The 26,514-nt window shown below is 51.6% G+C and overlaps 1 protein-coding gene across 2 annotated transcripts in view; it reads right to left on the minus strand.

Annotated features, from left to right (window-relative positions):
- Positions 1–26,514, minus strand: part of DSCAML1 (DS cell adhesion molecule like 1) — a 289,234-nt gene that overhangs the window by 36,655 nt on the left and 226,065 nt on the right. For both annotated transcript variants that reach the window (XM_005299759.5, XM_065569156.1), the window contains exons 18-20: positions 24,574–24,720; positions 23,715–23,870; positions 4,317–4,456 (exon numbers count right to left, since the gene is read on the minus strand). In XM_005299759.5, the coding sequence (XP_005299816.1) occupies positions 4,317–4,456; positions 23,715–23,870; positions 24,574–24,720 (443 nt within the window). The remainder of the gene's footprint in view (positions 1–4,316; positions 4,457–23,714; positions 23,871–24,573; positions 24,721–26,514) is intronic.

The raw sequence follows: 26,514 nt of genomic DNA on the forward strand, positions 1-26,514 counted from the left end.
CACCTCCCAGGGCCATTGCTCCTCATCATCACGCCACCTTAGGGACATGGAAACGCTGCTCTCCCAACTGTGAAACAACCCGGAGCCATCCACCCAGCCCCTCATCGACATGTCGTTTGTCTGGTATGCCACTCACAGGGGAAGGGATGGGCCGTGAGGGAGAGGGAATTCAACAATTAATTTTCTAGTCTATGGGATGGATATTTTGTTTAAATATATATACACACACATACAGACCCATATACATAAAAACACTTATGTGTGCATGTGTATAAACGCGCGCACACACACACACTATTCATTCCATAGAATAGAGAATCATGTATACACATATTTACGTGTGTGTCTGTGTGTGTACACATACATAACACACATAATATATTGTGTATATATGTTACGATATATGTAAATATATCCAATATATAGATATACATATATAAATATTACATTGTATACATAATTTTTTAACCAAATGACAGTTTTGACATTATGCCAAGAAAACAATATCGGATCCCAGCGGTTTTACCAGTTGCTTTGATGAAAAGATTATGTTGCCCTGGAAACCAGAGGCTCAGATATTGAAATGAATTTGAGAAGGAGCTTTTGATAAGCACTAGTTTGCAGACCTCCTGTCAACCTCTCCCCTCATGAAGACGGGATGGGACCCTGTTTAATTTTTATTTTAATTTTGGTCAGCTGCTGGTAAGAGAAATGTCTCGTAAATTTGCCCTTTTGAAATCCGTGCAGGGACGAGGGGTGCGATGGGTGATGGAAGGTAATAAACAGATAGGGAGATTATGATCCAATGCAAATTGTACACACATTTATTTGCACAAACCCCTCTGTAACAGGAGTGTGAGTACCTGCACCGTGTGTGGAGCTGAATCAAATCGACCGTCATCCACACCACTTGGCTCTATTATTAATATTTTTTCCTGGCCAATTAATCCCTCTCCCCGGCTCTATGCAGCAGCAACACCCAGTTCTGGGTCCCGCTGCTGTGAATCCCGCTCCAGCAGGAGCAGCTGCTTTGTTTTAGATCCTTTGCTTTTCCTTCCCCCTCCCCCCGGCAAAGTAGAAATGGCATCAGTCTAGAAACCAGTCTACACCTGCCCCATGGAAATGGGGACACGAGCCCTCACCTTCTCCTAGGAAGTGGCAGAAGATCAGCTGCCACAACTGGACACAGCCTGGGTGCTGGGAGGGGCCAAAGGCGCCCAAATGGGCATGTGCTTGCAATGCAATAGAAAAGCCTGAAGGCTGGGCAAGCTGGGGCTGGTACATCATGGAGCAGGGATCGCCACTCTGTGCCCGAACCTCCATACTGCAGAGCACCCAGAACCAGAGAGTGACCAGCCGAGGAGATTCAGAGCAGAAAAATAACGGTTCAGGGACAGAGGGAGCCCACAAAGAGAGAGAAGGGAAGAGCCAAGGCCGAAGTGTCCAGGGCTCAGGGCCTAAACTCTAGCACCTGTATAAAAGCAGCCTGAGGTCCTGAGGGGATGCAGCGGCCTGAGTCTACTGGCTGCTCGGCACCTGGACAAACCAGGCCACTGACATCTAGGCACTGGGCTTGCGGCTCCCAAATTCAGACAATTTGCTTAAGGCTGGGATTTCCCAAGGGAGGCAGGCGCCCAGCCAGCGCCTATTGAAATCGTATGGGATTTGGGCACCAATTTGCTTCGGCTCCTTTGGGAATCCCAGCTGGAGTGGATCCCCAGGACACAGTTTGGCTAAAATACAGCGAGGGGTGTGTAGGGAGAGACACAAGAGCTGTGCGCACACAGCGATGCCTTCCTTAACGGAGAGCAGGGCAGACGAAGATCAGCTGCTTAGTCGAGCTGGGTCTTCTGAAAGGTGCAGGAGACCCCTCCTCTATGCACCAGGGGATATTCCTGTGTAGTGCTCCAGGGGCTTGTCTACTTGGGGAGTTATTCCTGATTCGCGCCGTGTGGATTCTCTTATTCCAGAATAAGAGTGCTCACACAGGCGGTTAATCAGGAATAGCTAGTCTGCTTTAAACTCACACTTAATCCAAACCAACTTCCTGTGTAGACAAACCCTGACAGGGAGGATGGCTAGTTTAGGAGACTTCCTGTGCAGGCTTCCCTTTGTCTGAAGAGGGTTGACTGTCGGGAGGAAGAGGAGTGGATGTAACTAGGAGCAAGGGATGAAGCTGAGCAAAGGAAATTTTATACAACCGTGTCCCCTAGGGAAGTTCCCAGGTCTTGGACACCGAGAGAGAGGATGGAGAAACCCACGTCCCACACATAGCAAGAACCAATCCCGCACTGACCCAGTAGGATGGACCTGACGGGACCAGCTAGGCTATCTCCTCTGATTTCTGAGGTGCGGTATCAAGTTGTTTTGCTTTCAGTGGGATATTTTCACACTGCCTGACACGGCCTCCCTGACACACACCTGCAGCTGGAACATCGCTCAGATATTTACTCCAGCGAGGTTTGTAAACAAGAGAACATGAAAATCTATAAAACATGACTCCACGAAGCAGCTTGTTTTAGACAGAGTCAGGCATGGTAGATGAAGTGGAAGTGTCTGCAGGTAGCACAGACCTGGGGCGGATTGATACCAGACGCAAGGAGCCTGAATCTTCCACAGGCCAGGCTCCTTGGAAATGTCAGGGCAGATGTACGGTGGTAGGGCAGAGTCCTCCATTTTCCCCTTACACTAGAAGTGATCCGGGATCCCAGCTCAGTTCTTGAAAGATTCCCCTTCTCACTCCTGGAGTTGGTCTATTCCTTTTCAACTTGATACTACTAGTTTAAGAGAAGCTCCCTCCACCTACATGGCCTGCAGCCAGGGAGCTGTGCAATGGAAGAGGAAGGGCAGCCCTATCAAACAGTCTGGGCTTCTCACCTCTAGAAGTAGGAATTCAAGTGAGTTCACGTTGGGGAAGGGGCTGAGGGTGAGTGATTTCTGTAGGGGGAGGGCGTCCTTCAGCTCTGCCCATTTCAGAATAATTAGCAGCCAGTGGAGCGGAGAGTCAGAACTGGGGTACCAGGGGCTGCTGGGGATCAGGACTCTGGGGCACCAGCAGAGCTTGGGAGGGAGGAACAGTGTTCTCTGGAATAATGGGGATGCTGCAGGTCAAGGCTGATGGGCAGCTGATGCAGCCCTTGTCTGCTGTGTGCCTGGCTCTCCGCTCAACCTCACAGTCTTACTGAGGACTAACATTCACCCCCGCAAATGTGTGTGCTATCTTGCTCTCTCTCACACACGTGCGCTGGCCCCTTTCTTTCTGCCCACAAGTTTCCTGCAAGAAGACAAAGCTCTAAACACAAGAAATGCTGTTGCACGGGACACCAGGACCTGTTTGTTGAAGATGTCACCTAAGTAGAACAAACAAAAGACTGCCTCCGCTCTGGAGAATTCCCCAGGACCGGATAAATCCCCCATCCAGAAACTGTGCCAGGAGGGGCTCAGTGCCTGCAGGCTGCACTGACTGGGGACCGTACAGGAGACATCTTAAAATGTATCTCGTGACTTGGTTGCTTTTTAAAAGCACAAGCGATCCCTGACACCAGTGCTGAGTTTACACCCATAAACCACTGACACCACAGCAATAAATGTACAAGTGGAGGGGTGTCTAAGACAGAAACCATCTGTGGGGCATTCAGAACATCCACCAATGCTCAAGAAATACACTAATCCATCGTAAAAACAACTGATTCGCTTTAATACGCAGGGCAGTGGGCTTCTGCTATCACTGTTAAGAGGTGCCTTTAGATTAGAGCATCAGGAATGCATAGGGCCAAATGAGCCAGAGGCAATACATGCAAAATGCTAGACAAACGTTATGTCCCCTTCCTCGGGATGCTCCATGCAGAGGATAACAGCCCACTACTCCTATCTGCTAACAGTTACTTGTTTAGGTCGAGTGGAAGGGACTTGTGCCCTGGGTTTGACTCGAGTGGGGCAGGTTGTTAAATAAACAAGGGGTGACAGCTAGGAGTGTGAGAAGGTGCCTAGGCTTTCCCACCTGCATTTCCATTTGACCCATTAGCTCACGTAGCTGAGGGGCCCCCAGGTGCTTTCTGACCCCTTGAGCACTGAGCTGAAAGTTTCCCAGCTCCCTCCTACGGCAAGCCCAGTGTGCCCGTTTACCACATCTGATGCCAGGCTGCTAGGCAGCCCAAGGCGGCTCTGCTAGCTGGGGGTGCATATTGGGGGTGGGGGGCCAGGGTGTTTTCATGCATGCCCTCCAGGGATGCATGCAGTCTCTTCTGAGCAGAAAAGTTAATTCCTCACTGCCAAGCACCCGCCCAATCACCCACGCTCCCTCGTGTCCTACTTACCGGCTGTCCGGACCCGGGGCTGGAGCAGAAGATGGTGTACTTCCGGATGATCCCGTTCGGCTTAGCTGGGGGAAGCCAGGACACGACCACGCTGCTGGCAGAAGACGGGACGGCTTTTATCCCGGCGGGGGGGCCTGGAACTGAGCAAGAGACAATTCATTTTAGACCCAGCAGCTTCAGCAAAGCCGGCTAGATCCACCACGACCTCCCGAGCAGGGCGCTGATTCCTCCTCCCCGTGAGGGGAAAGGCCAGACCGCTCTTCCTGCACGCCCAGTGTCCGCAGGCATTCACATCGTTTGAGGTCTTGTTCTAAGAGGAATTCCTTATAACCAGGAATGCCACAATTCTAGCAGGTGTCAATGCTGTGGAATCCTGGCTCTGGATCCTGCCCTGGCTTGGTGCTGGATGCAGATGCTATATTGGCACAGGACCACTTTGGCTGCACAAAATGGAGGAAAGCTATCCTGGAGGCTGCAGGTAGGGTACCTCCCCTGCCGCAGGGCTGAGCCTTTCACCCTCCCATGCCAGGGAGGGAAGATGCTGAGTCAGCCAGAGGGGCAAAGGAAACAAGTCCAGTGGTGGACAATCCGTCCTACTTTTCATTTGGGATTCAGCGCTTGGCGGGGGAAGTGGGAAGCACCTGTGCTGGGGCTTTCACAGAACCAAACATATGTGGGGCTGGAAGGGACCTTGATAGGTCATCTAGTCCTTCCCCTGCGCTGAGGCAGGACCAAGGAAACCCAGACCATCCCCGACAGGTGCTTGTCTGACCTGTTCTTAAAAACCTCCAGTGATTGGGATTCCACAACCTCCCTTGGGAGCCTGGTCCAGAGCTTAACTAGCCTTAGAGCTAGAAAAGTTTTCCTAATCTCTTACCTATATCTCCCTTGCTGCAGATTAAGCCCATTATTTCTTGCTCTGCCTTCAGTGGACATGGAGAACAATTGATCACTGCCCTCTTTATAACAGCCCTTCACACGTTTGAAGACTGTAATCAGGTCCCAACTCAGGCTTCTTTGCCCAAGTCTAAACATGCCCAGGTTTTTAACCTTTCCTCACAGGTCAGGTTTTCTAAACATTTTATCATCTTTGTTGCTCTCCTCTCCTTCATGCCAGTGTTCAGCCCAGACCAAGACTCAAGCCCTTAAATGGTAGGTGTGGTTCAAACACATCATTACTGCTGGTGCCCTCCCGCAGCACAAGAGGCATCCAGGCTGTGCTGCCCGACGGTTTTCCTGTCTAACATTGTGGGGATTCTAAGGCCTCACGTTAAAACCTATTTCCACAGGGGTCATTCCGAGGCGGGATCACTGCTGCCCACAACACACAATCGTGCTACGGCTTCTCTTGTGCTCATTTCTACCACACTGCGCAGTTGAAATACCCCTGAAATACAGGCTGTACATTGTGGCCCCACAAAGCCCTCCCTCCCACCCCGGCACCATGCAATGCAAGGACACATTACTGTGCCTAACGCCTGTCATACCAGGATCTCAAAGCACTTTCTAAACATCAACTAGCCCCCACTCACACACTGGTAATGCTAAATGCTTATCCTGGTTTGCAGAGGGGCGGATAGGACATAGAGTGAGCCAGCAGCTGGGATTCTTGGGCTGGAGTCACTAGACCATGCTGCCCCATGGCCAGGAGCAGGGACAGCAGAGGCTGCCCACTCCTGCGTCCCTCCCTGCAGCCTTTTGTCCGCAGGATTGAGGGTCTACTCGTGTGCAGGCATCAGCCTGTTAGGAGGCCACATCTAACAGTGTGCCCACATCTAACTGAAGGCAGCACCTGCCTCTTGCCAAGCCGGACGCAGGAGGGTTAATTCCAGCTCACGCTCATATTTAGAAGCCGTGATTGGCTTTTAATGTCTGTCTCCTTAATCCACTAACATGCCCGACTGGCTTATCCTTACGCTACCCTAATGTGCCTTCCCAGCATCTGGTGCTTTCCAAAGACAGGCAGCTGAGGGGCTCAGGGCCCCTGTCTCCTATTCCCAGCCCAAGGACAGCACAGAGCCAGGAAAACACTCAAACTCGTTAATGGAATTAAAGTAGGCCAGGCAGACAGTGTAAATATTTAAATAACCAGAGCTTTTTAAAAAAGTGTTTATTTCACCAAGTGCTGATGGGTTTGGCAGCAGGGGGCTGGGCTTGGGTTATTTTTACTGCACTGACTGTTTCTTCTGCTTCCAAATCTCCTCCACAACCCAAAGCACAGATCTCTCCAGACCGCACCCAACTGCCCTGGGGGGTGGGGGACGACTGGCACAAGCAGGTAGGGAAATGAGCTGGAAAAATAATGATCCAACCTCTGCACCCCGCTCTTCCTAAAGACCTAAATATCCATCTCTGTGGCCCTGGGAATTCACACGCTGCTCACTCCCGTGGTGTCTGAGCACACCCCAGACTGGCTGACATTGAGGATGATCCTGCCGCACAGCCAGCCCCCCCCAGCCCCCTTGCAAGGATGCTGCCTTGGGAGATAGCTCCATACAGGGAGTTCCCAGAGCGTGCAAGCTGATCATCTCTTTCCGCTCCCAGAGCCCTGGTGCAGAGGGGCGGCTCGGCTGCACTGTGCTGGGGTTGATGCCAACAAGGGCACGTGCAGCCCCAGCACAAACAGAAGGCAGAAACTTTGGACCCAAGAGACGTTCGTCCCTGGCTGGGATTGATCCTCTTCTGGGCCTGGGAACTTCAAAGAACCATCGCAATGGCCCCATCTCCCGAGAGACAGGAGCTCCCCCCACAAACTCCCTAACTCCCCAGGCCCCTTGGTGTGGAGGCTGTTGGCACCCGTCCTACCCCCGACCCCTGGCCGCATGGGGCTAACCGTAGTTCTATCCTAGAACAGCAGCGCTTGGCCCTGCTCTAGCCCCTTGCACCTGACGCCCATAGCAAGTGGATCATTTTCTCCCCATATAGCACAGGAGGAAACTGAGGCCTAGAGAGACGAGATCTGCTGGATGCTCACAGCGAGTGAGCTGGGAATAGAAGGAGGGAGTCCCACATACAACTCCTGGTTCTGCTCTGGAACCGCTGTCCCTCTCCCGTATTGTCAGCACAAAGGGGTCGGTTACCTCGCGCTGTAACAGGCTCAATGCTGAGGTTATTCTCAAGGCCCAGGCTGTTCTGGAAATTTCCAGCCCTAGTTATTCTCCAGCCCCTTCTCATCCACCAGGAGCAGATGCCTGGTCCCCTCCTTGCCACAGCTGAAGGCTGGTTGCTATGTGGAACCAAGCCCCCAGGAAAGCCCTTGACAGAGAGCTCATGTCAGCGCTCCCCCCTGCCAAGCAGTAAGGATGAAGTGGTGTCAGTCTGTGTCCTCCTAGTTCTTGGGGCTCACCCTTCCCTGCAAACCTTCCCTCCCCAGAGGCACTTGCTATCACCATCTCCCTCTGCCTCACACTCCTGGCTGGCAAAGCTCTCCCATGTTAATGCTGGAGACAGTGATTCCTGGTGCCTGGCTCTCTGGCTCCTATCCCATTTCCAAAGCTCCTTCTCTTCTCCCTGTGCCATCTCCTCGCCTGGTTCTTATAACTCAAGGGCCCCTCTGCAGCGGGAAGCCCACATGGCTCACAAGCCTGTCTCCTTTACGCCTCAGCTTCCTCAAACACCCCCCAGCGCAGGGGCCATCTCTTGATGCAGGACTGCATGGTGCCACACGTTCTCACAGCACTGGATCACACCCTGATCCCCCCACATGACTCGCACACACCTCCTGAGAGCAGGGACAAAGCAAAGGCCCCTGGAAAAGAGACAACTAAGGGGGGATATGACAGAGGTCTATAAAATCATGCCGGGCGTTATTTACTCCTTCTCATAACACAAGAACTAGGGGTCACCAAATGAAATTAATAGGCAGCAGGTTTAAAACAAACACAAGGAAGTATTTTTTCACACAATGCACAGTCAGCCTGTGGAACTCCTTGCCAGGGGATGTTGTGAAGGCCAAGACTATAACAGGGTTCAAAAAAGAGCTAGATAAATTCATGGAGGACGGGTCCATCAATGACTATTAGCCACAATGGGCAGGGATGTCCCTAGCCTCTGTTTGCCAGAAGCTGGGAATGGGCGACAGGGGATGGATCACTTGATGATTCCCTGTTCTGTTCATTCCCTCTGGAACATCTGGAATTGGCCACTGTCGGAAGACAGGATATTGGGCTAGATGGACCTTTGGTCTGACCCAGTGTGGCCATTCTTATATTCATGGTCCCTGCTCAGAAGATCGGGTAGCCCAGCAGCCCGAGCACAGCTGCAGATAGCCATGCAGGCTTTTGCGACCAGGGGCTGCTAACAGGGAGTTTCACAAGGGAGTTTGGAAGGGGAGCAGGAAGGGGGCGAGGGTCCCTTGCCAGTTCCATCTGTTTTCTCTTGATTCCCCTTAATACCTATAAAGCAACTACATTCATAACTTTTGCTTAAACAACCCTTTCAGCTGACAGGGGGCTGCAGACGGGAGTTTGACAGAGGGAGGCTTACGATGGTTAGGAAGACCCGCAACACCTGTGCCAGCACTGCTACTGTCTCCTCCACCTGTGCCTGTAGCCAGACAGAGTGCCTAAGCATGGATGCCTCTACCCAGATCCTGGTGTGGTTTTGCAAAGACTGTAACTTGCAATTTCCATTTACTGATATCCAGGCTGGGGGGACCATCCAATGTGAGAGGTGCCTGCTGGTGGAATCTCTCATGCAGCAGGTGGGAGAGCTATAGGAGGAGGTGGCTAGGTTGAGGAGCATCCGTGTCCACGAGCAATTCCTCGACAGTGTCCATGTGGAGATAGCTGAGGTAGCTGTCCCAGTACACAGGACTGCTGATACACCACTGGTGGAGGAGGAGATGGCTCAGGGTGGACACTGGCAGCTGGTTACTTCTGGCAGCAGGCAGTGCTCCACCCTTGCTCCGAACCCTCCTGCTGTGGTTATAGGTAACCGTTATGCTCTTCTCGATACAGGAAAGAAGGAATCACTCCCTACAGTAAAGGAGGAGAAGCCTCGTACCCCTAAGGCTGGAGAGTCTGCTGCCACCACTGCGAATAGGAAACGTAGGGTAGTGGTGGTCGGAGACTCTCTGCTGAGGGGGACGGAGGCGCCCATCTCTCGCCCTGACATTTCATCTCAGGAGGTATGCTGCCTCCCGGGGGCCCGTATCCGAGACGTTACGGAGGCATTGTCGAGGATTATCCAGCCCTCTGACTACTACCTCATGCTACTCATCCATGTGGGCACAAATGATACTGCGCGGTGTGACACTGAGCGGATCAAGAGTGACTACAGGGCTCTGGGAGTACGGGTGAAGGAGTTTGGAGCGCAGGTGGTATTCTCTTCAATTCTTCCTGTCAAAGGTAGGGGCCCGGGCAGAGACAGATGCATCATGGAGGTGAATGCCTGGCTGCGAAGATGGTGTCGCCAGGAGGGCTTTGGCTTCCTAGACCACGGGATGCTATTTGAGGAAGGACTGCTAGGCAGAGATGGCGTTCACCTTTCGAGGAGAGGAAAGACCCTATTCGGACACAGACTGGCTAACCTAGTGAGGAGGGCTTTAAACTAGGTTCAACGGGGACAGGTGAGCAAAGCCCACAGGTAAGTGGGGAACATGGAGACCGGGGAGATGGGTCGGAAACAAGAGGGAGTGTGGGCTATACTGGCAGAGAGAAAGAGTCAGGACAAAACTGGGAGGAAAGATCAAACCAGTATCTTAGATGCCTATATACAAATGCGAGAAGTATGGGGAATAAGCAGGAAGAACTGGAAGTGCTAATAAATAAATACAACTATGACATTGTTGGCATCACTGAAACTTGGTGGGATAATACACATGATTGGAATGTTGGTGTGGATGGGTACAGCTTGCTCAGGAAGGATAGACAGGGGAAAAAGGGAGGAGGTGTTGCCTTATATATTAAAAATGTACACACTTGGACTGAGGTAGAGATGGACATAGGAGACGGAAGTGTTGAGAGTCTCTGGGTTAGGCTTAAAGGGGCAAAAAACAAGGGAGATGTCATGCTAGGAGACTACTACAGGCCACCTAACCAGGTGGAAGAGATGGATGAGGCTTTTTTCAAGCAACTAACAAAATCATCCAAAGCCCAAGATTTGGTGGTGATGGGGGACTTCAACTATCCGGATATATGTTGGGAAAATAACACAGCGGGGCACAGACTATCCAACAAATTCTTGGACTGCATTGGAGACAACTTTTTATTTCAGAAGGTTGAAAAAGCTACTAGGGGGGAAGCTGTTCTAGACTTGATTTTAACAAATAGGGAGGAACTCGTTGAGAATGTGAAAGTAGAAGGCAGCCTGGGTGAAAGTGATCATGAAATCATAGAGTTTGCAATTCTAACGAAGGGTAGAAGGGAGAACAGCAAAATAGAGACAATGGATTTCAGGAAGGCAGATTTTGGGAAGCTCAGAGAGCTGATAGGTAAGGTTCCATGGGAATCAAGACTGAGGGGAAAAACAACTGAGGAGAGTTGGCAGTTTTTCAAAGGGACACTATTAAGGGCCCAAAAGCAAGCTATTCCGCTGGTTAGGAAAGATAGAAAATGTGGCAAAAGACCACCTTGGCTTAACCACGAGATCTTGCACGATCTAAAAAATAAAAAGGAGTCATATAAAAAATGGAAACTAGGACAGATTACAAAGGATGAATATAGGCAAACAACACAGGAATGCAGGGGCAAGATTAGAAAGGCAAAGGCACAAAATGAGCTCAAACTAGCTACGGGAATAAAAGGAAACAAGAAGACTTTTTATCAATACATTAGAAGCAAGAGGAAGACCAAAGACAGGGTAGGCCCACTGCTTAGTGAAGAGGGAGAAACAGTAACAGGAAACTTGGAAATGGCAGAGATGCTTAATGACTTCTTTGTTTCGGTCTTCACCGAGAAGTCTGAAGCAATGCCTAACATAGTGAATGCTAATGGGAAGGGGGTAGGTTTAGCGGATAAAATAAAAAAAGAACAAGTTAAAAATCACTTAGAAAAGTTAGATGCCTGCAAGTCACCCGGGCCTGATGAAATGCATCCTAGAATACTCAAGGAGCTAATAGAGGAGGTATCTGAGCCTCTAGCTATTATCTTTGGAAAGTCATGGGAGACGGGAGAGATTCCAGAAGACTGGAAAAGGGCAAATATAGTGCCCATCTATAAAAAGGGAAATAAAAACAACCCAGGTAACTACAGACCAGTTAGTTTAACTTCTGTGCCAGGGAAGATAATGGAGCAAGTAATTAAGGAAATCATCTGCAAACACTTGGAAGGTGGTAAGGTGATAGGGAACAGCCAGCATGGATTTGTGAAGAACAAATCATGTCAAACCAATCTGATAGCTTTCTTTGATAGAATAACGAGCCTTGTGGATAAGGGTGAAGCGGTGGATGTGGTATACCTAGACTTTAGTAAGGCATTTGATACGGTCTCGCATGATATTCTTATCGATAAACTAGGCAAATACAAATTAGATGGGGCTACTATAAGGTGGGTGCATAACTGGCTGGATAACCGTACTCAGAGAGTTGTTATTAATGGTTCCCAATCCTGCTGGAAAGGCGTAACGAGTGGGGTTCCGCAGGGGTCTGTTTTGGGACCGGCTCTGTTCAATATCTTCATCAACGACTTAGATATTGGCATAGAAAGTACGCTTATTAAGTTTGCGGATGATACCAAACTGGGAGGGATTGCAACTACTTTGGAGGACAGGGTCATAATTCAAAATGATCTGGACAAATTGGAGAAATGGTCTGAGTTAAACAGGATGAAGTTTAACAAAGACAAATGCAAAGTGCTCCACTTAGGAAGGAAAAATCAATTTCACACATACAGAATGGGAAAAGACTGTCTAGGAAGGAGTACGGCAGAAAGGGATCTAGGGGTTATAGTGGACCACAAGCTAAATATGAGTCAACAGTGTGATGCTGTTGCAAAAAAAGCAAACATGATTCTGGGATGCATTAACAGGTGTGTTGTGAGCAAGACACGAGAAGTCATTCTTCCGCTCTACTCTGCTCTGGTTAGGCCTCAGCTGGAGTATTGTGTCCAGTTCTGGGCGCCGCATTTTAAAAAAGATGTGGAGAAATTGGAAAGGGTCCAAAGAAGAGCAACAAGAATGATTAAAGGTCTTGAGAACATGACCTATGAAGGAAGGCTGAAAGAACTGGGTTTGTTTAGTTTGGAGAAGAGAAGACTGAGAGGGGACATGATAGCAGTTTTCAGGTATCTAAAAGGGTGTCATGAGGAGGAGGGAGAGAACTTGTTCACCTTAGCCTCTAAGGATAGAACCAGAAACAATGGGTTTAAACTGCAGCAAGGGAGGTCTAGGTTGGACATTAGGAAAAAGTTCCTAACTGTCAGGGTGGTTAAACACTGGAACAAATTGCCTAGGGAGGTTGTGGAATCTCCGTCTCTGGAGATATTTAAGAGTAGGTTAGATAAATGTCTATCAGGGATGGTCTAGACAGTATTTGGTCCTGCCATGTGGGCAGGGGACTGGACTCGATGACCTCTCGAGGTCCCTTCCAGTCCTATAATCTATGATTCTATGATTCTATGCCCAGCACACAGCAGTGGGCCCCTGACCCGTCTGTGGGAGACTCGCACCCTGCTCTGCCATTGCCTGAATGTGCCTGCAGGGCAGACAATGCATTGCCTCTGCCCTGGAGCAATCTAGCCTAGCTGGGTCCTCCTCCTTCGAGGGGAAGGAGGACCGGTCATCAGGCTGAGCAGGGCTGACTTTGTCAGCTCCTTGGCGTTAGATGCCTGGATTAAAGAGCACTAGATCAGCGTAATAAGTAGAAAAGCATATGCTTGTCCAAAAAGCCCCTGACAGATTGCAGCCTGCAGTAGTCTAAAGATGTACGGAGCAACTTGGCACCACATCAGCCAGTAAACCGATTGCCCATTGAGCTGGAAATACAGACGTATCAACTGCAAAAAGGACCATGCAAAAACAGCAACAAAAGTCTGGTTTTTGATCAATACAACGCTGGCAACTGCACTGCTAAGGTCACCCAGCGTCCCTGGGCTTACCCCACTGGGCCCAGAGTTGCAACTCCTCCTGTATTTTTATAGCACCTTTTATCCCCAAATGCGTTCCAACCCTACGCAAAGAGCAGCGCTGAAATGCAGCCACATCTGGGGGTCAGGGTAACAGCTGACTGGCTAAGCAGCAGATTGTAGAACAGGGAAGGCTGGGGGAAGGGATATTTCTCTAAGGACTTCCAAGGAAAACCTCATCCTCTTGCAGAAAAAACTCTCTCTGGCAGGTCCTGCTGCTCTAAGAACTCACCTGGAAGCCCCACACAGAATACTGTACGGTGTATGGAGCTCAGCTTCTCCAGCTATCTGCCGCCAATAGCAGGCTCACTGGAAATAGCTACAGCAGGGAGCTTAGAGGCCGTCATAGAGTGAAGGGCTGGGCCCATGCTGTCATTTACCAAAGAGTCCTGGAGAGTTCACACCAGGTGGTCCAGTCCCCACAGCCATCCGCTCCTGCACTCCATGGCTCTCAGTGTGGCAGTGAGGATCATATGCATACAAAAGAGCCATGCCTGGGCAAAGCAGCTAACTTTGGGCCCATTCCTGCTCCAGCTGGACTCAGCAGCAAAGCTCCAATTGGTTTCAATGGCAGCAGGATCAGACCCGGTGGATTCGCCCCTGCCCCAACCCTCCAGATACAGCCTTTCTCCGCTGACATTCCTTAGCCAAAATCCGCTCCTGCTCATGCTTTTAGACTAGAAATGTCTCCTACAACAGCACTTTAATGTACACTAATGTAGGAAACTGCACTGCCTGGCTTCCTGCCTCTCAGTCACCTAGGCCCTAACATTCAGAGCTGAGCTACATTTCAAATATATTGATTTCAGTTACAATACAGAATGCAAAGTGTACAGTGCTCACCTTATGTTACTTTTGATTACAAATATTTGCATTGTAAACAGATAAAAGAAATAGTAGTTTTCAATTCACCTCATACAAGTACTGTAGTGCAATTTCTTTATTGTGAAAGTGCAACTTACAAATGTAGATTTTTTTTTTTTACATAACTGCACAAAACAATGTAAAATTTTAGAGCCTACAAGTCAAAGCATGAAAGGCCATGCAAACATTTAGCATATCTGGCATGTAAATACCTTGCAACATTAGCTACAACAGTGCCATATGAACGCCAGTTCTCACTTTCAGGTGACATTGTAAAGAAGAAGCAGGCAGCATTATCTCCCGTAAATGTAAACAAACTTGTTTGTCTAGCGTTTCGTTGAACAAGAAGTAGGACTGAGTGGACTGAAATTAATCTAGTTAATTTGTTTTGTGTTAATCGCTTGCGTTAACTGAGATTAATTGACAGCCGTAGTCCTAAGCGTGGCACATGATCTGGTCCAAAAGGTGAATGTAGCTGAGCAATATCCCCAACAATGCAATCCCTTTCCAAAAGGGGAATTACACAAACAGGAGGCTAGTTAGCTGGCAATAAAAAGGATCAGTCACAGGGTGAAGTGCCTGCATGCTGCGTAGAAATTCTTTAAAAGGTTCATGAATGTTGGGTTGGGCGGCTGAGTGAGCGAGCAAGCAAGCGGCTGGAGGCAGTGATCCAGCCTGTCTCTGCTTCATCTCTGCTGGCCAGGAGAGACCTGGAGGTGGGTCCTGCTGACAGGGTGGGAGGTGCTAGGAGGGAAAGTCCAGAGGTGGCTGGCACTGACTGGGCAGGTGGTGTTGAGCAGGAAAGCCCAGAAGTGGGTCGAGCAGAGAGCACAGGAGATGCTGGGTGGGAAACTCACTCAGGTGGCTAGTGCTGACAGGGCAGGAAGCACTGGGCGGGAAAAGTCACTGAGGCGGCTTGCGCTGACTGGGTAGGATGAATTGGGAGGGAAAGCCCAGAGGTGGGTTTTGCTGATTGGGCAGGAGGTGTTCGGAGGGAGAAACCTGGAGGTGGGTCCAGCTGACAGGGCAGGAGGCTCTGAGTGGGGAAATCATTGAGGCCGCTCGTGTTGACGGGGTAGGAGGAAGAGTTGGGCGGGAAAGCCCAGAGGTGGGTCATGCTGATTGGGCAGGAGGTGCTGGGTGGGAAAATCACTGAGTCAGCTCGCGCTGAGTGGGTAGGAGCAGTTGGGAGGGAAAGCTCAGAGGTGGGTTGCGCTGATTGGGCAGGAGGTGTTGGGAGGGAAAGCCCAGGGGTGGGTTTTGCTGACTGGGTGGGAGGTGTTGGGAGGGAAAAGTCACTGAGGGGCTTGGCGCTGACTGGGTAGGCAGTGTCGGGAGGAAAGCTCAGAGGTGAGTTTAGCTGACTGGACAGGAGGCTCTAGGCAGGAAAATAACTGAGGCTGTTCGTGCTGACTGGACAGGAGGCGCTGAGTGGGAAAATCACTGAGGCAGCTGGCGCTGACTGGGTAAGAGGTGTTGGATGGGAAAGCCCTGAGTTGGGTTTTGCTGACTGGGCAGGAGGTGCTGGGCAGGAAAATCATTGGAGGTGGCTCGTGCTGACAGGGTAGGAGTCGCTGGGCGACAAAATCACTGAGGCGGCTTGCACTGACTGGGTAGGCAGGGCCGGCTCTATGACCTGCGGGGCCCGATTCGAATACCTGGCGGCGGTCCGGGTCTTCGGTGGCACTTCGGTGGCGGGTGGTCTGCTCCACGTCTTCCACGGCACTGAAGGACCCCCTGCTGCTGAAGTGCCACCGAAGACCCGGTGCAGACCACCACCGGGTGAGTAAAAAAAATTTAAAAGGCGCCTAAGGCGCGGGGCCCGATTCCGGGGAATTGGGGGAATTGGCCTAAAGCCGCCCTGTGGGTAGCAGGAGTTCGGAAGGAAAGCTCAGAGGTGGGTTGCGCTGACTGGGCAGGAGGTGCTGGGCGGGAAAAGTCACTGAGGCCGCTCACAGTGACTGGGTAGAAGGCGCGGGGCGGGAAAATCACTGGAAGTGGCTGGCGCTGACTGGACAGGAGGCGCTGAGTGAGAAAATCATTGGAGGCGGCTGGCGCTGACTGGGTAGGAGGAGTTGGGAGGGAAAGCCCAGAGGTGAATTTAGCTGATTGGGTAGGAGGTGCTGGGCAGCAAAAGTCACTGAGGTGGTTCGCGCTGACTGGGTGGGAGGCGCTGGGCGGGAAAATCACTGGAAGTGGCTGGCGCTGACTGGGTAGGAGGTGTCAGATGGGAAAAATCACTGAGGTGGCTGGCGCTGACTGGGTAGGATGAATTGGGAGGGAAAGCCCAGAGGTGGGTTTCGCTGACCGGGTAGCAGGCACTGGGCGGGAAAATCATTGGAGGTGGCTGGCGCTGACTGGGTAGGAGGAGTTGGGAGGGAAAGCCCAGAGGTGGGTCGTGCTGATTGGGCAGGAGGCGCTGGGCGGGAAAATCACTGAGGCGGCTCACGGTGACTGGGTAGGAGGCGCTGGGCAGGAAAATCCCTGGAAATGGCTGGCACTGACTGGGCAGGAGGCTCTAGGCAGGAAAATAACTGAGGCTGTTCGTGCTGACTGGGTCGGAGACACTGGGCGGGAAAAGTCACTGAGGTGGCTGGCACTGATTGGGTAGGAGGAGTTGGGAGGGAAAGCCCAAAGGTGAGTTTAGCTGACTGGATAGGAGACCTGGGTGGGAAAATCACTGGAAGTGGCTGGCGCTGACTAGACAGGATGAATTGGGAGGGAAAGTCCAGAGGTGGGTTTCGCTGACCAGGTAGGAGACGGTGGGCGGGAAAATCATTGGAGGTGGCTGGTGCTGACTGGAAGTTGGGAGGGAAAGCCCAGAGATGGGTTACGCTGATTGGGCAGGAGGTGCTGGGTGGGAGAAGCCTGGAGGTGGATCCATCTGACTGGGCAGGAGGCTCTGAGTGGGAAAATCACGGAGGCTGCTCGTGCTGACTGAGTAGGAGGTGTTGGGAGGGAAAGTAGAGAGGTGGGTTGAGCTCACAGTACGAGAGGTGCTGGGCAGGAAAGGTCACAGAGGCGGCTGGTGCTGACTGGGTAGGAGATTTTGGGAGGGAAAGCCCAGAGATGGGTTGCACAGACTGGGCAGGAGCGCTGAGTGGGAAAATCACCGAGATACCTCATGCTGACAGGGCAGGAGGCGCTGGGTCAGAAACCACGGAAGCCGACCTGAGGTACTGACTAGGAGGTACTGGGAAGGTAACACTGTAGAAGATACCCTTACTGGGGAAGAGATGTGGAAAGGAAAGGGAACAGAGTCTACTGATATGACAAAAAGTACTGGGTAGCAAACTCCTCAAGAAGCTTCCACTCACGAGAAAAATGGTACTAAGTGGCAAATATGTGTGCAGGCTTGAGCTTAGCCAGAAAAAGACACTAAGCAGGAAACCTCAGTCAGTTTGTGCTGACTAGGAAGAAGGTGCTGAGTTCTCGTGGAGGCTCTCCTAACCTCTGCAACACACAAGTGCTGAAAAGTAGGAATGAGGGTAATTTCAAGGGGAGGCGAGTACCTTGCAATCGTGCTGTCTACTGAGCCACACCTAACCCGCTTCACCTCTCTCTTTCTTTCTCTCTCTTTCTAGCAACTCAAAGGACAAAATGGACAAGACGACACAAGCACCAAAGAAACAAGGTCTAAAGTCAGCTCCCTCTAACTAGGGCTAACTAGGGCGTGGGGTCTTTCCCTGCCTTTCACAAGGTAACATTGGAAGGTAGTTCTAGAAACCAGCCTCTTGAGAGGGTTCAGGGTTTGTCCTACTAGCTGTCCCGTGCCCTCCTCACTCACGCACTCAGCCAAGTCAAAGCCCGCGTCCTCTGCATCCACCTGGACCCGCGTTCTGCCGCAAACTCTCCTGCGCTCTGCCAGAGGTCGGTGCCGAAAAGTAGGAATGAGGGTAATTTCCAGGGGGGGGCGAGTACCTTGCAATCGTGCTCTCTACTGAGCCACAGCTAACCCGCTTCACCTCTCTCTTTCTAGCAACTCAAAGGACAAAATGGACAAGACGACACAAGCACCAAAGAAACTGCAGGAAAAGGGAAGAAAAAGCCACGGCCAACGGCTGCACACACCGCACACACAGCACACACCGCACCCCTGTGCCGAGGGATCGGGTTCGACACTTCTCCTCACAGGCTTAATCCCCCTTCAGGTGCCCGGTAAAAGGACCTCCCTGTAAACAGGGATCAAGGTCCATTCCTTGCCAACCAAAATGCTTTATGGGTCCCTTCCACAGCGGAGGCTGAGCGACCCCCCTTTAAGAAGGGTTGAGGTCTCTGTGGGTTTGAGCTCCTTAGGACCTAGCCTTTCAAATGCCCTGTGCCATTGACCTCTCCCTGTAAGAAGGGTGCAGGTCTCCCCTTTCTAGCTCGTCTTGGGCCGTTGGCACTCGTGGGGCATAGAGACCACCCACTTCCGAGGGAACGGAGGTCTCTCCTTTACAGCGCTTTTCGCTCCGGCCCATTGGAAGGCCCCAGGCTTAAGGACCACCCTGTAAGGAGGGTTTCGGTCTCCTTTGCCATGCAAATTAAGCCACAGGTCACTTGACACGCCCGGCAAAATGACTGCCCTGTAAGCAGGGTGTAAAGTCTTATCCCTCGCACGCTGAAACCAGGGGAGCCTCTTGGTGCCTGCGGCTGAGCGACCCCCCTTTCAGAAGGGTTGAACTTCTGTTTCTCTTAGTCACAGTAAATTCCCACAGAATGATTTCTACTTGGCTTTTTTGAGATTTGAAGTGAAATCTTACTTGAGACTTATCCCGCTCCGATGGGACATGGTGTGGCGAAGGGGCGTCTGATAGGGGTGCTGCAGGTCATAAGCGTAGACCTTTGTACTCAATCTTCAGAAAGATTTTGTTTTTGCTTTTGCTACTCTGAAATTCCCAATGGTCCTTTGTGTCCAATGGGACTCAGGAAAATGCCTGGTGAACTCAGTGCTCCCATTGACGTTTTCAGGAAGGGCGGTGCTCTCCCCAGCTCTGTGGTAGCCTTGTGGTAGGTTTTGCCAGATTAATGCTTTCCTGCATGTCCCTGTTTAGTGGAAGACTAAGGAGAGATGCTGCTAAATGCCAGGTTTTTTGACATTCTTAAGTAGCAATGGAGAAAGGAAAGGTAATGATGGTGAGCGCTCGTTTGTGGCTTCGGGAAAGAGTCTTTAGACACGTGTTGGGTCAAGGAACCTATCCAGAGCCTGCCTGCAATACAGACAGTAATTGAAGAGCAAGGACTTCAGGGCTAGTGTTCTCAGCATCACCACATCAACCTCACTGCTTTGGAATATCAGCACTGCCATCCTGAAATGCTTCTGCTTCTGCCCGAGTATCTCCTCCAGCCCCACCTCCCTGTTCCTCACGCAGCCAAGAGCCCGTCTCCCTCTCTGCTCTCCCCAAGTTGCACTTACCGAGGTGCCCCGTCCAATGTGTGCTCACAGCTGTGCATCCCCCATTCCCCTTCCTTGCCTTGCTCCCCTTTCCAAGTGTTAATACTTCCCTCCCCACTATGATTTGCTGGCAGATGTCACCCCGCTGCTCTGCCCGTCCCTCCTTCTGTCTCACCCAAGCACTCTGGCAGATTCCCTTCTGATGCTGCCAGGGCACCAGGTCTGAAGCTGGTGGGCGATCAGGTAGAAAAATGGCTATGCCAGTTTTTGGTTCACTGCACCGGTGAGTGCTGCCCTGACCCCACTTGCTGGCTGTGTGAGCAGCATCCAGGACGACCCGCCCCAAACAACGCACGTGGGGGCGCTCTGTAATTCGCCTGCCTGCAAGTCAGGGGCCCAGGAACTTTGAGAGAGCTTGACGAGGGAGAGGGCAGCCGCAGAGGCACAAAGCAGAGGCCAGCGAAACAATTCATTCTTGCATAAGGAAGTGCTTCAGTCTCACAGCATCATCTAAATGAGGCACATTTGGCAGCAAGGCTGGAGCTGACTGGGGACGAGCTGAGGAAGTGGCACTAACTCCACCCAGCACCTGTCCTGGAGCCAAGGGCAGCAGCCAGGCCAGCCAGCAGGTCTGGGATTCCGGGGTGTCCCGTCTTTACTGGCCCAGCCGATAATGGAGTCCTTCCCCACCCTGAAGATGACGCAGTTTGGGCTTTGCCGAAAGGCCGCAAAGAAGCAGCTATGTTGGAAGGTGACTGGCTGGGGGAAGGCTCTCTCCATCAGTCTCAGGGATGGGAAAAGTCCTGTCAATCTAGGGCCAAACTCTCATCTCACCCAGCGTAAAGCTGCAGTAACTCCACGGACTTTCTGGGAGCAAATGGGAGAGCACCGTGCCCTTTTTCCACAGAGCTCTCACCTCTATGTGTATCCCACCCGTCCCTCGTTAGAATTGCAGGCTGGGCATCATCCCATCTCCAGTGGCTAGTGCCACGGGCCCCAGAAAGAGCCAGAACCCCCCAGGGGATAACCCCAGTGGCCAAAGGGGCCATGCATCCCAGCACTCAGCGGTTTGCTTACACCTTGGTGCAGGAGGCTTCACCCCTCAAGTCTTGCATCTGAAGAAGTGAGGTTCTTACCCACGAAAGCTTATACTCCCACTACTTCTGTTAGTCTTAAAGGTGCCACAGGACCCTCTGTTGCTTTTTACATAGCTGGATGTTATCAATCATGCCACTGTCTAATCCTTTTCTGAATCCCAGTGAGCTCTTGGCCTCTAGGATACCTTGTGGTAAGGAGTTCAACATGTTAATCTTGCAATGTGCAAAAAAGTGTTTCCATGTATTGATTTTAAATTTCTTCCCTTTCAGTTTTATCAAATACCCGGTTGCTCTTGTACTTGGTAAATCAGGCACTTCTGTTCACCCTTTTCCCATCTCTAACCCATTCATTATTATGTACATCTCTACCATTTCTCCCCTCTAAACTGAGCAGCTCCTGATCTGATCAAATAGTGTCTCGTAGGGAGGTTTACTCAGGTTTGAGAGATGGGCAGTGAAAATAACTAGAAACCTCTCTCTGTACTCTATGCATTGTGAGACAGGGTGACTAGAACAGGATACAGTACTCCACAGGAGGGCAAACCACTGATTCCTAAGACATTGTTTGAATGCATAAGAAATGGGTAGAAGATAATACTGAAAACATTGTGTCTTTTCTTCTATTCAGATACAGGGGTGGGTGTGTACATGCATCTTTAAACACACACATGGGGTTTCTGTACTTGGTGTATGTACTCACCTGGGAGGGGGCACACCCTCTCTCTAAGGCCTGGTCTACACTGGGGGGGGGTGGCGGGGGGGTTGGGGGGATTGAGCTAAGTTACGCAACGTCAGCTATGTGAATAACGTACTTAGACCTACTCACCCCTGTGTCTTCACTGCGGTAAATCAATGGCTGATGCTCCCCTGTCAACTCCGCCTGTACCTCTTGCCTTAATGGAGTACCGGAGTCGACGGGAGAGTGCTCGGCAGTCAATTTATCGTGTCTTCACTAGACACGATAAATCGACCCCACTGGATCGATCACTGCCCGTGGATCCAGCGGGTAATGTAGACAAGTCCTAACAGAGTGGGCTCTCGTAGCACTAACCAGACTCACCTCTATGGCTTGCTCTGCTGGGATGGAGGAAGCTCAAAGGGGAAAGGCTACAGGGACAGATCAGCAAAGAGGAAGACAGTCACTGATCTTACTGCCCCTGAGAGTGCATGGAGCAGGTATAAGATGGGGATGATGAAAAGGAGGAGCTGGAGGCAGTCCCTAGCTCTGAGCACAGACCCTACGACCCATAGAGAAACTGAACCCTAAAGAGCAACCAGACGCCTGCCTATGAGACTGGCCACCTTTGTCTTTTTCTTCTACGCTGATTCTCGCCTGCTCAGGGGAAGGAGAAGGGAGAAGACCTGTTTCTATTTGGAGAACCCCTTGTATACCGCAGTCAGAAGGATTATGTAAGAGCTCCAGTCACGGTCTGCTGGGGCCAGGGGTGCCCCACCCACCACCTCATGCACACACCCCCTCCCCCCCGCCCCTCCTCCCTCCTCCACCCCCACCCCCACTGTATTGTAAACATGCCAAATCTCTGCTCCATTCAAAGTCTGCCAGGGAATGAGCTCAGCTTTCTGCAACTGGGACTGCGTGTCGCTTCTTAACGCGAGAAGAAGGGGAAGAAGTAAAAAATCAGCCTAAATTCCTGCCTAATCCTTTATGAGCCCTAATTTGTCTTTCTTCTCGATTCCGTGGCCTAGGAAACATCTTGGATGTTTTATTCATTGCTAATGACTCATTCACAGCTGAATCTTCTTAATTCTAATTAACACGTGTTAATAGTGTATCAGCCAGGGTAAGGGGAACACACACAGATGTTTAAATCCATGACCTCCCCACCCCCTTCTCTGTTAGCAGCAGTGGATGCGGTGAGCCAAACCTCTGAGCTGAGAAGAGCAAGCTTTGAGGGATTGTTCTATAAAGTATCTGAAACTCAGACCCAACTGCACTGCTCGGGTTGCAGTTCCTTTATGAAGAGCACAGAGAGATATCGACTGCCCAGAGGTAGCAAATGCACAGGGACTCCAAACAACACAACCAGGATGTAATCATCTGCCCTCAGGGCTGTCCCCAGCCAGAAGAGAGGATGCCAATCCCCCTGGGGCCCAGTGACACCACCCTATCCTGCGCTCAAGTCATTCTGCTTGATGCCCCAGCTATCCAGCCCGATCTCAGCATGTGAGCTGGGAGGGACAGGCTGGCTAAGAGTTGTGGACAAGTAGATTAAGGCATCAGAACCAACCCCCTGAAAGGAACCGAGAGCAGGGGGGGAGAGAGAGAGCCGGGAGAGCCCCATGCCTGCGCACCTCTAGAGGACTCCAATCCAGCGCCTATGACACCTCATGGCATCTCACTGGAGAACCCCGGCGCGTCACTCTACTTGGGAGGATGGGGGAAGTGAGTTACATGGGCTTCCCATATCCTCCCCTCAGACTGGCCCAAATCACCCAGCAGCAAGAACGTTCTCAGCTCAGCCTCAGAGACCCCACTGGCTTGGCGCAGCCGGGGGGCCAGCATCCTATTCTATGCTGACCAGAGGGGGTGGGGGGAGGCTGGGCAGGGGGGCTCCTATGCAGCAGGCACTGGGCTAGCAAGCAGGGTCTAGGGCTGTTCTCTGCAGGGGGAAAAGACAGGAGCTGGGGCCCTCCCAGACTGTCTGGCTGAGTCAGCATTTGCCATGGGGCACTGGCTGGAGCCACAGGTGAGGGCAGCCCTTTTCCTCAGGCTTCTCAGTCAAACAGGCACTTAACGGCCCTGCTCAATATCATCTTCCCCCTGCCACCTCCTGCTCCTTTGCTCTCTCCTTCCAGCACCTCAGGCATGCCATGCCCCAGCTAAACCAGCACCCCATGCCCTGGCTGCCCCAGCATCCCCATCCCGACCGTACCAGCAACCTTCTTGCCTTCCCCCACCCCCGACCTGTGACACCCGCCCCCCCACTCCAGGCCATTCTGGGCAGGAGGGGCCCCATCATGCTTGAGCATCACTCACTGTCCTCCTTGGTCTGGATGTAGAGGACGGTGCTGCGGACACCGTCGCCGGCCTGCGTGTATGCCAGAACCTGGACGCTGTAGTTGGTGAACTTCTCCATTCCCCGCAACTCCACTCGCTCCCGCGTGGTGGTGATGTTCTGCATCTCCCCCCACTCTGCAGTGGAAACACGACAAGGGGATCAGTCCGGGGCTCAGAACCAGCCTGCTCCCCAGGCAACCTCGGCAGGCTTAGATTCGCTGCTCCCGCTCACCCTCCCATTGCAGGACCTGGGCCAGGCACTTCCAGGTGTCTCAACCAGGCACCAAGATCACTCATTGCTTTCAGGCCAGGCAGAGAGACAGGGACAGTGAAGCCAGCTGCATTACAACCCAGATCACCAGCCCATCTCCACAGAGCTATTCCTTCAGCGTCTGACCTTCTCTGTGCCCAAGCTGGGTAGATTCCCAACTTTCCTCCCGCATGGCTCTGTGGACTACCAACGCACAGGGCCCCTGAGAGCAAGCGTGGGGACGGGCTCCACTGCTCAGCTCTACAAGCACAGGATCCAATTGACATCTTGGCCCAGGTCACAAGGGACATCCTGGCTCTTTATGGACATTTCCACAGTCACAGAACAAAACAAACAAGCAACGCAGCAATGCAATGCGGACTGCAATAGCAGGGAGCTTGAAAGTCAGGTGCTAAGTGGAGTTACAGGTGTGTGTGTGTAGGTGAGGCAGGGGACATGGACGGGACTCGCACGTTTCCAGCCTCCATTATGGCAGATCTAGCCACGGGTCTCAAATTCATGTAACATTTTAGAATAAGGAGAGTAAGAAACAAAGCAAAAAAAAAGGAAGCCCATCCGAGCCCTCACCTCCGTCCATATAGAGAGACCAGAAGATCACCCTGTACCCCTTGAGCACGCCATTCAGGGTACTGCGCGGGGGCTCCGACCAGGAGATCACAGCCACATCTGACGTGATGGATAATGCCCTCACATTCTCCGGGGGCTGGCTGGGAACTGATGGAAGTGTCCATGGAGAGAGAGAGAGAGAGAGAGAATGAATCAATGAGGGAGGATGCAGTGCTGTATGAACAGGGCATCGGTAATGCTCTCACCATCTGTCTGTTCAGGTCGTTTAGTCCTCACAACATCTTTTCTTAGGGTTTGGCTCCCTGCTGCATTTGTGAGCAATGAGCAGGTAAGAATTTCAGACTCTCAGATTCGCCATCTTGGAGCACGTGAGAAGCCAGACCACAACGGGGTGCTACATGCAGTTGGATCCTAACTGGACTGGGTCACAATTTCCCAATGAAAAAACCATTCCCATCAGAAAACGTGGGCTCATCAAAACCGAAATGTTCCCACAGGAAAAATTATGATTTCAAAGAAACGTTTTGATTTTTGCCTTGTGTAATGTTTTGTTTTGACTCAAAATGTGTGGTTTCAGCATGACATTAAAATAACATTTTATTTCAAATCAACATTTCAAAGTGAAGAATGACGCTGTGAGATATCAGAGCACTTGACTTTGATAAGTTCTGAAAAGGGTTGATTTGCAAATGTCCAAGTGACGCATTCCATCTCTTCCAAAGTTCTGTGAATATTTTTGATATTTTGAGACAAAAACAAAAGTTGAAATATTGGAATTTCCCAGGGACTGGAACTTCTGCTTTCCACCAAGCTCTAATCCCAGCCTTTCTGGGCAGCTAGGCCAGCACCTCTCACTGCGCCGGCAGCTGCCCACCCACCAGAGAGGGCTCCATTCTGCAGCAAAGCTTGGACTGAGAGTGATGTTAGCAGCAGCCCAAATGTGGGTTAGAACATGCAAAACGGAACCAGTTGCAGGCAGCGCTGGAGTCAGGGAGCCCAGCAGAACGGCCCTTTGCTAAAGGGTGGGTGCTGTCTAGCCTGCGGTCTGAGTAGGGTAACACAGCATACATCTACACTGCAGCTGGGGAGGTGTGATTCCCAGTGGAGACAAACAGATTCGCAATAGCTCAGCTCGAGCTACCGTGCACAAAATAGTGGTGTGGGTGGTGCGGCACTGGAGGGGGCTTGGGCTAACCACCTGAGCTCAGATACAGGGGTCAGGCAGGTTTGGACTTGGGTGGCTAGCCCAAGCCCCCACCAGTGCTGCAAAGTCCATGCTGCAATTTTTACTGTTACTGGGAATGACACCTCCCAGCTGCAGTGCAAACACAGCCACAGGGCTGCCACCAGTCTTGACGCTAAAGCCCTGGGTTGAGCATGCCCTGGAGTGAAATGAACCAAATAAAGGCTGAGTTTACAGGGTCTTGTAAACTGAGTCACGGCTAAAGGAGCAGACCTGCTGCTGTCTATTGAGATGTCATAAAAATAAAGTGGCAAACAACATACGTCAGGCTGAGCTCGCGAAAGCAAAGGTGGACTCACATAGAACACAGTTTCGAAATGTAGGGTTAGGGCTGGGGTTGGCCAGGGGCAGATTTGGGGTTGGGAGGAGAAGGGGGACCGTGGGCTTGGCATAAGTGTGGGACCAGCTTGGGCACTTCTACAGGCTGGCTGCTTAACACAGATGCTACCCCTAAGCAAGCAGCCAGGTTCCAGACACCCTCCTCTGCCCAGCAAAGGGAGCTCACTGCCTCAGGGTGTCAGGGAACAGGCGGCAGGCATTACACAGAGGTGTCACCCCCGCCGGGGACATTCGCTAAGCCTCAGAACCACCAGCCCAATGGGGTCATGGCTACACAGCATCGACGCCCAGGGAGCCAGCACTGCAGGCGCTGAGCTGCCTTCTGGGAGGCCTTCCAGGGTTTACCCTTCCATCTCCAG

This window comes from Chrysemys picta, chromosome 16 (genome assembly GCF_011386835.1).
Source record: "Chrysemys picta bellii isolate R12L10 chromosome 16, ASM1138683v2, whole genome shotgun sequence".
NCBI classification, from domain to species: Eukaryota; Metazoa; Chordata; order Testudines; family Emydidae; genus Chrysemys; species Chrysemys picta.